Here is a 14,642-nt window from a genome sequence, read left to right as displayed (position 1 = left end):
CAAACACTTAGATTCAATAGCAATATTGGCAAATCCGAAATGAGTTTGTTGGTGGATGGTGGCAGCACACACAATTTCTTACAACCAAAAGTGGTAGCAGCTCTCAACTTACCTATGTCTTTTGATCAGCATTTTGATGTCATGGTTGGGAATGGTCAGACTCTCAAATGTGAAGGATTTTGTCAAGCTGTACCTGTTCAAATACAACAGCACATTTTCCTAGTGGACTTCTATGTTCTCCCAATTCAAGGTGTTGACATGGTCTTGGGTGTCCAATGGCTCCAAATTCTGGGTCCAGTGGTGCTCAATTATAGCAAACTTACTATGGAGTTTGTTTGGGCAGGACAGTCAATCAAGTTACAAGGAGATAAGCATGCAGGTCCTATATCTTTGAATCAGTTTCGAAGATTACAACATCATGATCAGGTTGCCTCTATGTTTCAACTCACACTGTTGGATTCGGTTACAATAGATCCACCACCTGCACACTGTCCTAAAGTTACACTCTTACTTTCTGAATTTGAGGGGTTATTCAAGGAGCCTACAACACTCCAACCTCACAGGCTGTTAGATCATGAGATTCACCTACAACCACATGCTTCTCCAATTAATGTGAGGCCCTATAAATACCCACACTATCAAAAGGTTGAGATTGAAAAATAGGTACAACACATGCTTGATTCTGGTTTCATAAGGCTCAGTACCAGTCCTTTCTCTTCTCCTGTACTTCTAGTTAAAAAAAAGATGGGACTTGGCGCTTTTGCATTGACTACAGAGCTTTAAATAACATCACCATCAAAGACCGCTTTCCAATTCCAACCACGGATGAGTTGATGGATGAGTTAGGTGGCTCACAGTACTTCTCCAAGTTGGATTTGCGGGCTGGTTATCACCAACTTCGGGTTCATCCTCATGATGTGCACAAGACAGCTTTCCGTACGCATCAAGGTCACTATGAGTTTTTGGTAATGCCTTTTGGCTTAACCAATGCTCCATCTACATTTCAAGCAACTATGAATCTTATTTTGCAACCTTATCTTCGAAAATTTGTGGTTGTTTTCTTTGATGATATTTTAATATACAGTCCCACAATAGAGCTTCACTTGCAACAGCTCCGAATTGTCCTTTCTACTCTACAACAACATCAGTTCTTTATCAAAAGGAGTAAGTGTTCCTTTGCACAAAAGGAGGTGGATTATCTAGGTCATGTGGTATCTGCAGATGGCATAAGGATGGATCATACCAAAATCCAGGTTATGCTAGATTGGCCTATTCCAAATAACCTTAAGGAACTTAGAGGTTTTTTTAGGATTAATGGGCTAGTATAGAAGATTCATTCGTAATTATGCAGCTATTGCCACATCCCTCACCGAACTGTTAAAAAGGGATTCCTTCCTTTGGAGTATTGCAGCTCAACAAGCTTTTGACAATCTTAAAGTGGCCATGACAACAGCACCTGTCTTAGTTTTTCCTGATTTCACTCAAGACTTTACTGTTGAAACAGATGCTTCTGACTTAGCAGTGGGTGCAGTCTTGCTTCAACAAGAACATCATATCTCCTATTTCAGTAAGAAATTAGCTTTGAGGATACAGAAGGCCTCTACATACGTTAGGGAGCTCTATGCCATTATAGAGGCTGTAAAGAAATGGAGGCAATACTTGTTAGGCAGGAGATTTCTCATAAGAACTGATCAGAAAAGCTTGAGGAGTCTTTTAGATCAAGTGATACAGACACCTGAACAACAGTATTACTTGACCAAGCTCTTGGGGTTTGAGTATTCCATTGTATATAAGCCTGGTAAGGAGAATCAAGCTGCAGATGCTTTATCTTGATGCCCTGCTCTCATGTCTTTAATGGCAGCTGCCACTGTTCAGGTTGAATTGTTGGAGACCTTAAGACAAGAGAATCTGTCTTCACCCTTCTTTCAACAGCTATATCAACACATTACTGCTGATCCTACTACTGCTTTGCACTATAAGGTACATGATGGTTTGCTGTTTTATAAAGGGAAGCTCTTATTAGATCCTTCTTCTCCTTTAGTTCATCTAGTGTTACAAGAGAGTCACTCCACTTTCATGAGCGGTCACACATGGATTCAGAAAACATTGGCCAGAGTATCTGCCAGTTTCTTTTGGCCCAATTGGCACGCTGCTGTCAAGAATTTTGTTCACTCTTGCTTAGTCTGTCAACAAGTTAAATACCAGACCCAAGCACCTGCGGGTTTGCTCTAACCAATTCCCATTCCTATCAACATTTGGGAGGATTTATCAATGGACTTTATAGTGAGCTTACCAGTTTCACATGGTTTTACCACTATTCTTGTGGGTTTTGACCGTTTATCCAAGCAAGCACACTTTGGTCCTTTACCACAGAAATACACAGCAACTACAGTGGCCAATCTTTTTGCCATTATGGTATGTAAACTCCATGGCCTTCCCAAATCAATTATCACTGACAGAGATTCTATCTTTCTTAGCCGATTTTGGGTCGAATTATTTGAGCAAAGTGGCACACAATTGAGGAGAACTACAGCCTACCATCCTCAATCGAATGGCCAATCCGAAGTTGTTAATCGAGTCTTAGAACAGTATTTACGTTGCTTTGTTGCAGATTTTCCTAAGAGGTGGTCAAAGATATTACATTGGGCTGAGTATTGCTATAATACATCATACCATTCTTCAGCTGGAATGACACCCTTCAAGGCTGTTTTTGGTCGAGATCCACCCCTATTCTCAACTATGTTTCTTCTTCTACCAGCTTAGCAGAAGTTGACACTACTCTACTGGATAGATAGGCTATTTTACAACAGTTGCAAGAGAATTTACTTAAGGCTCAGAAGTCTATGAAAGCAAGTGTTGATCGCAAGAGAAGAGAGGCTCACTTCAATGTTGGAGACTTAGTTTGGGTCCACCTACAACCCTACCGACAATCCTCACTAGCAGAAAGGGTGAACAACAAATTGTGCAAAAGGTATTTTGGTCCATTTGCAATACTTAAACGAATTGGTCAGGTTGCCTATAAATTGGACTTACCACTACATGCGAAGATACACCATACATTTCATGTTTCCCTTCTCAAACCATACAAAGGAGACAACACTATCACCTCTTTTCCGTTGCCAGAAGTTTTCACTAATGGTCTACCTGTATTAGAACCACAAGCAATTGTTGACAGTAGAAGGATTGCAGTGGGTGACCAACAACAAGTGGAGCTTAAGGTACGTTGGCATGGAGTACCTCAGGAAGTAGAAACTTGGGAGGACTTCAACGACTTTCGCAGACAGTATCCACATTTTAACCTTGAGGACAAGGTTAGTTTTAATGGGGTGGGTATTAATATGAATGAAACACGAAGACTAGAGGAAGAACAAGCAGCTGAGAGTGGAATTGAAGGACAACAGACAAATGAGAAGGAAATGAATGCAGCTACTACTAGTCTTGCTGAAGGCAGAGCAAGAAGAGAAATAAGAAGGCCCAAAAGGTTCACATGTGACTAAGTGTATTCGGTGGGGGTAAGCTAGTAATTGCTAGGAAAGGTAGTTAGGGGAGTACACGTGTAGTCGTAACAGACTATCAGAAATAGGAGATGTATAAATTAGATTGGTGTAACCCAGATAGGTATTGAATCATATTGTCTTGAATAAACTCTCTTTTTCTCATCCCTGATTCTCGAATTCTCTTTCTTCTTCCTTTCTTCTTTAACTGTGCAAGAGATAGGTTTTCCCTATCAGAATACATCTTAGAAATTAAGTATTTAAAGTTCTTTACATTATTATTATTTGATTCAAATTGCTTTTGTAATATTTGACATGAATTTGGTAACATTGAGAAATCCTATGGAATGATATTACAGATGTTGAGAATTATTGTAACTTTATGGCTGATTATTCGAGAAGCATTGCAACATTGAAGAAATGATTTATAAAATTGTGATACGTTGATTATTGTTTTGTCTTCTGAAATTTATATGTTATGGTTATGTTTTGAAATTGGTTTTAAGATATGAATTTTTTTAGAACACCATAAGCTAACAGTAATAGGTATTAGTCTTGATGCACCATGATTTATTTATGGGCTTCGGAATCTAACATTATGATCAAACTATATTATAAGAGGGGAGCTTGGAATTGAGATGTTGCAAATATTATTTTAATAAAGTTTGTATACTCACACTTGAACACAATTTTCTTTATGATGCAACCTCCATTCATGCGTTGCTCCCTGGCAATCTTTCCACATTCGCACCGTGATTTCTTCGAACTCCATCCTCTTAATTTCTTTCCCTGCTTCTGATTTATTATTGGCACTTCCGATTTTGACATTTCAAAATTTGGGCACAAGACATACTTGAGATTCTGAGATTCATGTACCAAATAAAATAAAAGAACAGAAAAATATTTCTGCTGCATTTACTTCTAAAATAATATCGTTTTGAGATTGAAAGATTAAAATATTATAAATATAAAGACTATAATAATCCTAAAATAAATTAAAATTATAAAAATATCATGATTTCTATCTCAAAATGACATCGTATTAGACATACTACAGATAACTTATCTAACTGCAGAAAAAATGAACCCATAAAAGAATACTGATTAAAACTCTTGATCCTAAGTTCAATTTTGAGATTCATGTACCAAATAAAAGAATACTTGATTAAAATCATAACCGCAGTTCCAACCTTAATTCTATATAAATCTAAAAAATAAACCGTAAACCTTTAAATTTACAAATTTAAAAATTCAAATATATAATTATGTTTTCAAACAAGATTGCCTCCATTGCACGGTAAAGTTATTAATTGTTTTATTTGAAAATTTTAAAAATGTAACTGGTCATTTCTCCAAATTTCATCATTAAGCGACATTAATTAAAAACATTCAACCATGATTAATGAAAACATAAATAAAAGTTCAGCGTTATAATAAAAAAAACCAATATATTTTCTCTTTTTTTTGAAATTCAAATGTTTGACCACCCCATGGATCCAATCAAATAAATCGCAGACTATTGCAGTCCATAGATTACATCCTCCAAAATTCGCCACGTCATCAATACTCAATCCTTGATGACGTGTCACTATCTGATTCGATTGTGAACCCCAAGAAAACGGCTCCTCCCGTTACGTTTCCCTCCCAAAACCGATTTCGATTCTCACACTTTGCTCGTTGCTACTCTCAAAAACCCCTCTCTTCTTCATTCTTCAAATCGCATTTCAATTTCAAAAACCCTAAAGAAAAAAAAAAAATCCCCAATTTGCCTTCTTTGTGTTGAGCCTGAATTTCTCGTGATCAGGTCTGTTTTCTTTGGCATTTTTTCAATTCAGCCCCGTTTGGTTTCTGAGAAAACGAAGGAAAAAAGAGAGGAAAGAAAAACACAAAATTATTTGTTTTGAACATTCTGAATTCAGCAACCAATCGGTAATCAATAGTTGGTGAAGTTGAAAAGCCAGAGGAACAATAGGATTTTGAGCATTTTCAAATTCATTGAAAAATTTGAATATTTTCAAGCATGGTTGAGTAGAGAGTTATCTCATGTTTTATTTTTGTTGCCTTCCCCAGAATTCTAAGCTTAGATTTAATGGAAGCTGTTAATGTTTGATTATGTTTATGTTTCACATTTCCTAATCATGCTTTTTTATTATTATTATTATTATTTATAAATTTTCAGCATACTTGTTTGCTATGTTTAGCAACAGTAGCAATAAGCTTCCTCATCAAGAAACAGCATGTGATTTGTTACTACAAGAGCTTCAGGTTCTCAACCATATCTAAGTTGTGAAGATTCTCTTTTTGCTTATGTTCTCTTCCTTTTAACACTAACATTGTTTATTTTCGGTATGTTTGATCCTTATGTGTTGAATGTCAGATAATATGGGATGAAATTGGAGAGTCTGATTCACAGAAGGATGCAATGTTGCTCGAAATAGAACGGAAGTGTCTGGAGTTTTATAGAAAACAAGTGGATGAAGCCAAACAGTATAAAGAACAAATTCAGCAAGAAATTGATGATTATGAAGCAGAAATTGCTAGCATCTGTGCGGCAATGGGTGAACAACCACTACATGTAAGTCTCGTTGGCACTCCAGAATTGAGTTTATGATTTAGCCGTTTTATAGGTCACAGGGAAATTTAACAATTGACAAACTTCTATTGGTGTGTCCTCAGATTGAGCCAAAGTCTTGTGGCAGCTTGAAGAAAGGACGTGAAACCGTTGTATCACAACTTGATGAGATGCACAAGCTGAAAACTGAAAGGAAGAAACAGTTCTTAGAAGTCTTACATCAGTTGCAAAATATTTCATGTGAGCTCTATGGCTCTGTGGGGGTTAGTGCATATTTTGATGAGAACAACTTGTCTTTGAAAAGATTAGAAGAATTACAGAAGCAGTTACTTCAATTTCAAAATGAAAAGGTGATTTGACCTTAATCCTATATTATTTGTTGGGTGTCTGAACTTTTGATAGACAGAAATTGGATATTGTCCCTGTGCTCAGTAATGATGCAATGCAGTTCATGCTTTGAGTAGATTTAGATGAAAGAATGATCATTTTTTTTCTTCCAAACATATTCTTGCCCTAAGAAAGAATAACTTTCAAATGTTAATTTCTCAGCGTTTTTTTATTTAAATTGCCGCAGGCCAGTCGACTGAAACAGGTAGCTGACCTCCTGAACACTCTTAATTCATTGTGCTTGGTCCTTGGTTTGGATGTCAAAGACAAAATTTGTGAGATTTGCCCCAAAATGGTTAATGCCACTGAAACAAGAGATGTAAGTGACCACACAGTAAAGAATTTGAGTTCTGAAGTACAAAGGTTGAGAGAGGTTAAAATACAGAGAATGCAAAAGGTCAGTATTCTTGCTCTTATCCTTCATCCTGCCAAAAACTAGTTTTATTTCCGGTAGCCTTTCTCACTTTTCATGCTGTATCAGCTTCAAAGTCTTGCAACTGAACTATTAGAGATGTGGAATTTGATGGATACACCACTTGAGGAACAGCAGGAATTTCACAACATAACCAGTAATATTGCTGCTTTGGAATCTGAATTTACTGCGCCTAACATGCTCTCAATTGACTTTGTCATCTACGTGAGTTTTAATCTTTGACTAAAATTCTTGGTTCGATGTACTAAAAAAAGAAAAAAAATTCTTGGTTCGGTTCTTCCTTATCACCTAAAATAAATTGGCTCCAATTTTATTGTAGTTTTTACCGTTTATTGTAGTTTTCACTATTTATTGTGTTACTAACTGAATGGGTTTTTCTCTTTGAAGGTTGAGCGAGAAGTTAGAAGGCTTCAACAACTTAAATCAGCCAAAATGAAAGAACTTTTACTGAGAAAGAAGTTGGAGTTAGACGAAATATGCAGAAGTACACGTCTAACAACACAAATAGTTTTTTCAAGTGAACATCCAAATGAGTTTTTAGAATCTGGTAAGATTTTGGATAGGTTTTTAATTTAAAGATTGCTGGTATTTATATCATTCTTCATTTATTGCATAAGGATTCCTCAGTTCGTACAATTTTACTTTAAAGCCTTTACGGATATATGTCAAGTAACCAAGACATAGACTGCTTACAAGATTCACCTGGGGATGAGTAATCATGAACAGAAGAACAAAGATATGGCGATTAATTTAAATTTCTTCCTTTTTATCATCTGCTTTTCCCAGGACTACTGTAAATTTTTTTGTTTCTTAATTCTTTACTAGTTTGTTATTGTTTATCAATATGTGCCATGAATCTCATTATTTTTCCTCTCATGCATTTTGAAAATCATTCTGCAGAGTCTGTAAGCCATGAAAACCTGTTAGAACAAATTGAGCACCAAATTACAAAGACAAAAGAAGAAGCTCTTAGCAGGAAAGAAATCCTTGAAAAGGTTGACAAATGGCTGGCTGCTAGTCAAGAAGAAAGCTGGCTGGAGGAGTACAACAGGGTGGGGCACTGTTGTTATTGACAATAATGGATACCTCCTCCTTTTGTTTTTGTTTTGCTTTTTATTTTATTTACTGTGGGTTTTTAGGATGATAATCGTTATAATGCTGGAAGAGGTGCGCATCTTGTCTTGAAACGTGCTGAGAAGGCCCGCGCTTTATTAAGCAAAATTCCTGGTGAGTGCCCCTCTGCACATCATAATTATTTCTTCAAATACGTTGCTATCATTTTGCAGTAGCTTCTGCAATTAGGTTCTAGTTTTCCAATATGCTAGATTTGGACTAAATGTTGACATGTTACATGTTGAAGTCAGCTTATTAATTGTATGCGGTTGTTTGTATATTTTTAACTTTGTTATTCACTTATTCTTAGAGTATTGCTTTAACAAAGGAGGACGATGCAACAAAAGTAGTTTAATTTATAGTGTCTGAATTATGGGCTTCGTCCTCATTCCCCCCTTTCTTTTTGTATGTTATTGAAACAGGGATGGTAGAGGAAATGATTTCTAAAGTTACAGCATGGGAAAATGAAAGAGGACTCGAGTTTTTGTATGAAGGAGTAAGTATTTTTAGGACAACCATTTATCCAACTTTTATGAATTAGCCTGCTACATGTTATGTAATATTTCTGAGGTAGACTTCTCTGGGAATATAATTTTCAAAGTATAGCATTTGGCATATGAATTCCTTATCTTTTACTGGATACATCTCATATCTTTTCACGTATGTTTATTTTCATGGATGTGTTAAGAGCCGGCTACTTTCCATGCTTGAAGATTACAGCACCTTAAGGCAGGAGAAAGAGAATGAAAGGCAAAGACACAGGGTATGAAGTAGTACATTATTGTATCTAAATATGTAATAGTTGGTGCAGATTTTTCTTCGAGACATTTTACTTGTTTGTACTCATTATCTATAATTGAATTGTTTTTGTTTCATATCTATTTTAGGATCAAAAGAAACTTCAGGGACAACTGATGGCAGAGCATGAAGTACTTTTCGGCTCAAAACCCAGCCCGTCTATAAGTGGAAAAAAGGCGTCCAGATGTTCGATAGGAGTTCCAAGTATCAGAAAATTTTCCGTTGGTGGAGCAATGCTTCAGGGTCCAAGACAAGCTGCTCTTATTGAGCAATCTAATAAAAAGGGTAACTTAACCAATCAGAAAGGCTCTATCCTTCGCAACAAGAATGCTTGCCCTTCAACTCAATCCTCAGGTATTTAAATTTTTCTTGTACAGTGCCTGTCAATGGATACTTTTTGAAAGTTTAAATGCTTATTATCAATGGAAACCTGTGCAGGAAAGGATACCTCTAAAGTTATTGGTCACTCAGTAAAGAATACTGCGTACAGTGCAGAAAAGGAATTTGAAAATCAGTCACCAGTGACTGAGAAGCCCCTCTCTCCTGTTTCTTCCACAGTCATGTCTAAAGCCAACATAACAACTTTTCAAGAAGACCATAGTAAAATACAGAATGTACCAACACAATCAATACAGCAACAAGTTCAAACGCTAACAGGAACTCCACCTTCTAAGCCATTTATTGCTGGCGATGAAGAAAACAGGACCCCCAAGAATATGGGACTCCCAGTGCCTACAACTCCTCTAACTTCAGTCTTTATGTTGACTGCCACTACACCAGACGGTCCAGACACGCTTAGTGTATATCCTGGTTCTACAGTTGCTACAAAGAGTGCTCAACTATTTGAGTATTCATTTGAGGAGATGAGAGCTGGTTTTATCCTACCTAAAAACTATGCTCAATGATTCACACTTTGGAGAGGAAGTTCAATCAACACAAGATAGCTGCTGGCTTGCTGACATATTCTCTGCGTATTTTGGGACTTTATTGGGCAAGTGTATTTTGGAAAATAGATTCTCTTCGTATTAAAATTTCACATGATCAAGTGATATAAAAATTTTGCATCTCTCTCTTTAAAATTGTTTACATGAAGTGAAATTCTAATGTTACAGGATCTACTCCCGTATTTTGGTTGGAAATTGTCTAACGTTAAAGCATATTAAGACTTTGATTTAATCCAAAATACCATGTGAAAGAGGGTTCTTTTCTTTGGGCCACATGGATTATGGATTAAGCGATTCTTATATGATTTATTTTGCTTCACTGAAATGAACTCAGAGTCTGTTTGGTTCGGCTTTTTTTTTCTTTAAAAATTGTATTTTTTAAGAAAAAAAAAACACGTCTCAAAAAAAATCTGTTTAGATGTCAGCTTTAAAAAAAAGCAGAAGTCATAAAAAAAGCCAAAAATCTATTTTTTTCATAAGCTAAAAATTTTAACTTTTAAAAAAAGCAGAAGTCAAAAGTCAAATATTTTTTTCAAAAATCAAATATTTTTAAAAAAATCTAAATAGCTGTAATTTTTATAGAAAATACTTTTAAAATAAGGAAGTGATAAAAAAAACTTTCTTAAAAATCTAAATAGCTGTTCTTGTTATGAACTTTTAGAAAAATAATTATTTTATGTTGTAGAAACAAAATTATAAGTAAGATTCACAAATAAAAAGAGAAAGAAAAAAAGAGATGAGAACCACCGCGTGTATAAAAATTTTATTTTTTATGTAAAATGTGATAAATATAGTCCTTATTATATTCATTCTTCATTTTTTTTTTTTGGTACATTGCCAGGAGGTATCCCCATTCAATCTTCTCCGGGCACCATGCCCTCGAGGTACGGCCCGTTTGGGCTAGCCCCTCATTGTAACAGTGGGTGCACTAAGCTTCGCAACCGGAGAAAGGACGAGACTAATCCTTCAACCGAAGATTTTTGGCTTATCCTCTGGCCCCCAAAGATTTTTCAAGAAACTGCTTGAGGCAGGGTTTGATCCCTGCACCAAACAATCCCTTGCTTCGTGTTACATGATATAAGAACATTTTCTTACACACACAATTAAGAGGTGGGTCCACATGTTTAAAATATGAAAAAAGTTTTATTAGTTGAGATAAAATTCAGTTCGATGATTTCTATATCATAAAAAAATTAATCTTCAATGGGAAATAATATAAAGAAACTCAAAAAAATATTTTAATATGGATGGATAAGTGACTCGGGTGACCCAATCTTATCGCTTTATTGACATGATCATAGGTTTGGATTTTCTGTCGTATAAAGTCGTTTCTCATCTTCAGGCTTGTCGGCTGATTGTACATATTATTATATAAAAATGTAATTATTATTATATATACACAATTTGAAAAAGAGTTTTATTACTATCATGTTACATGATATAAGAACATTTTCTTACACACACAATTAAGAGGTGGGGTTCACATATTTTTTTTTCTCTTTCATCATTTCACCTTCTCTCTTCTTTATTGTGAGGGTAGAAAAATGTTCTTATATCATGTAACATTATAATAATAAAACCGTTGAAAGAATTTTTTTAAAAGAAGTATAATTATATTTTATATTTTAATTTATAGTATACAATTTTTTTGAAAAATATAAGTTTCACCCTTCAGTTATCTTACCATTTAAAAATTATTTTGAAATATTTAAATGTTAACATCAAATTATACAATAACCCTTCTTAAGTTATGTCTGAATTTGAAATTGTCTGTGGGTCCACTCTAATCATGCTGTGTTCTGATCTGACTAACAGAGCATGTGCACTGCAACCACCTGAGAGAAGAGATAAAGAGACCAAGTCTAACCTCTAAGGGTGTATTTGGTACAGGAGAAATTTTTTGGTGATCGGGAATCATGATTAATGGGAATTCAGTAGAAATTGAGTTTACTTAGAATCTTACGAAAGATGTGTTTGGTTCGCCAAAATATTACCGGGAATATTGGGTAAAAATTACTGATTTCATATTTGGTTTAGAACGAAATATGACTTGGAATATGAGGTTATTTTACAAAAATAACCCCAAACTATTTTTACTTTTGTAATTGATAGATTGGGTCTAGATTTTTATGTGTATTGGGGTATTTTTGTCTCAAAATTTATTGTTGTGCTTTCCTTTCACTTGGTATTCTGATTGGTATTCCGAATTACCATATTATTTTTGGTAATCTGAATAGTGACTTTTCTTTATAAATCAAATTACCGGTAATCCTTGGATATTCGGGAATCGTAATCTATTCCTTCTACCAAACGTGGTAATTACATTTACCAAAGAAAAATTACCGATAATCCTCTCCAAAAACTTGAATCAAACACCCTAAGGGTGGGTGACTAAAAGCCAAAGCAACCTAGGACAAATGGAACTGCTTGTGGCTGAATCCAAATCCCAGTAGGTCTCATGGGTGTCTTACAAGTGGCAGAAGAACATATGACCTTGGACAGCACATGAATAATCTATAGAGCCAAGTGACTCGCTTATTATACTGGTTGTCAAGTTGCCAATTTTATATTATACAATATGCAGGTTGTGTTTAGCAAGATGACATAAACATAAGCTCCATATTTGGTGTAATCACATTATATGAATAATCTGTCAGGCTTAAAATGTATCACTTATTATATAGGTTGATAGAATACGAATAACATATAACAGGATACGAATAATGTATAACAAGATTAGATTAAAGCATCATTTTAAAATTTTTATGCAAAAAAATTGTCCAGTTAAAATTAATTGGATAAATTTTTTCAAATTAATATATGTCATTTATACTGACGGGACTTGTCTCGTCCATGATACTGATGGGACTCGTGTCACATCAGCACCATGAAGGCAGTCCCGTTATCACAAAATTTTGGAAGACTGTAATTTTTGACTCGGATATCTAAATCAGATCATTTTTTTTTAATTTCACATAACTTTTCGAGATCTACACAATGACACCTCATTTGACATATTTTATCTCCCACAAACATAGTTTAAATTTGTAACAATTGTACCACAATCATAAGAGCGTTTAAATCCAGAAGATGGCACATGCGGCGGCTCGTAGTGTTGGTTCAGAAAGAAATCAAGATCTTCTGGATTTAAATGATCTTGTAATTGTGGAATTATTGTTGCAAACTCAAACTATGTTTGTGGGAGATAAAATATGTCAAATGAGATGTCATTGCGTAGATCTCGAAAAGTTATGTGAAATTAAAAAACATCATCTGATTTGGATAACCGTAGGGATGTGCATGGGTCTAACCAAATCGGATTTTTTGAAAAACCGAACCGAATTGGTTCAAAACTGGTTCGGTTCGGAAGTGGTTCGGTTCGGTTCAAAACTGGTTCGGTTCGGAAGTGGTTCAGTTCGGGTCGACCTTCTCTTGAAAAGAAAAAAAATTAAAATTTGGAAAATAAAGTTATAAAAATCAATTTGGTTCGGTTTGAAAACGGTTCAGTTCTGTTCGGAAACGGTTCGGTTCGGTTCTGTAACACCCCGTGTATACCCGGTTTGTTATCATATCATCGTATTAAGCAGCGCTTAATTAAAATGCAGAACTAACTTTTTACTTTCAATTATGACGTCATTATTATTAGCCAAGTTGAATACTTAAATCATTTTCAAAACATTTCCTGTGTGTAAATTGCAAATAGACAGCTATCTACACTGAATAACCTCGTAATATAAATAAGTGTGTATCTAAATCACGGAACTACAACATGTAGTCTGGACCGTGTCCTGATACAATTATACTACTCAAATCTAATTTAGCATAGTCAAATCAATGTGGCATGGACAACCCTCATGCTCACCAAATAAGGCAACAAAGCCCAACAAAGTCTCAAATCAAATAACACGATAATAAATATAGAACATGTCAGCATCCAAGCATATCATCATAAAAGCGTAAATCTCAACTCAGCTCCGGCCTCCTGCCGCCCGAGGTATTAACCCCCAGTTACCTGAACCTGAAAATATGCCCCAAACGTGGGGTGAGATCTCTAAACAGAAATCTCAGTAAGGCAAGGGGTCCTCAAAGATCTCTTCACTCCAAGCTCACTTACATGTGCAATATAAGTTCTAAAAGCAGTAAAACAGTATAAGTTCCAAAATCAGTGCAATGCAGCAGATAATCATGTCATGTGTGTCAAAATATCCTACTGGCCAGAGAAATGCATGAATTACATACGTCTATAACCTACAATCAATGCAAGACACCACTTGCACCCACCTACAGAATCACCATATCGTATGACGTCACATACTCAGGCTTACCATCTAGGTGGAACAACACATGCATATCATAAGGCACTTGCACATAACAGCTCAACAACATTTCAAATATTCAAACATGAAAACCCATCATGCATATAAACCATTCCCCATGGGATATGGTGGAACCAACAATGGCTAAACCGAGGACACGAAAGCTTACCTCTTAAGTAATCAATCCAAACCAAAGTTCACACTAGCTCAAAGTCCACAAACAGCAAAATCACAATCTGTTTTAGACCAACAATCATATCATCATTCATCATCTAATAGTTCAAGACATAACAACAACGTTTTCTTCTTCGTTTAATGTCTTTAGGTTTCTTACAAAGCCATAAGCCCTTAATCACTTTGATTCTGACTTAGATAATTATTACAGAGGTTCAACTTAACCAATCATGGGTCCACAAACCCAAAATTACCATTCTGTCCGAACAGAACAATGACACTCTCGAAATTCTCAGAATATCCGGATATCCATATCTGGATATTTCGCAGTTAAGCATTTTCGCGAATATATCCAACCAATGTTTCATTTTTAACACTTAAATACGTTAAAGCATGCATATTTAAGCAACT

The 14,642-nt window shown here is 35.4% G+C and overlaps 1 protein-coding gene across 1 annotated transcript; it reads left to right on the top strand.

Moving 5' to 3' along the window:
• The first annotated feature begins 2,843 nt into the window (after window positions 1-2,843).
• Window positions 2,844-9,702, top strand: LOC133293987 (65-kDa microtubule-associated protein 3-like). The gene is made up of 13 exons (XM_061492625.1): window positions 2,844-3,489; window positions 5,674-5,759; window positions 5,872-6,069; window positions 6,171-6,416; window positions 6,641-6,850; window positions 6,935-7,090; window positions 7,274-7,433; window positions 7,787-7,938; window positions 8,026-8,113; window positions 8,422-8,495; window positions 8,688-8,762; window positions 8,887-9,082; window positions 9,236-9,702. The coding sequence occupies exons 1-13, from the start codon at window positions 2,844-2,846 to the stop codon at window positions 9,700-9,702; spliced, it is 2,754 nt and encodes a 917-aa protein (XP_061348609.1).
• Window positions 9,703-14,642: the final 4,940 nt, after the last annotated feature.

Source organism: Gastrolobium bilobum, unplaced genomic scaffold (genome assembly GCF_033153095.1).
Source record: "Gastrolobium bilobum isolate Gb01-03AN ecotype WA unplaced genomic scaffold, APGP_CSIRO_Gbil_v1 utg24721, whole genome shotgun sequence".
Lineage (NCBI taxonomy): Eukaryota > Viridiplantae > Streptophyta > Magnoliopsida > Fabales > Fabaceae > Gastrolobium > Gastrolobium bilobum.
The sequence above is the reverse complement of the archived record's forward strand: the minus strand, read 5'-3'. Positions and strand labels throughout refer to the sequence as shown.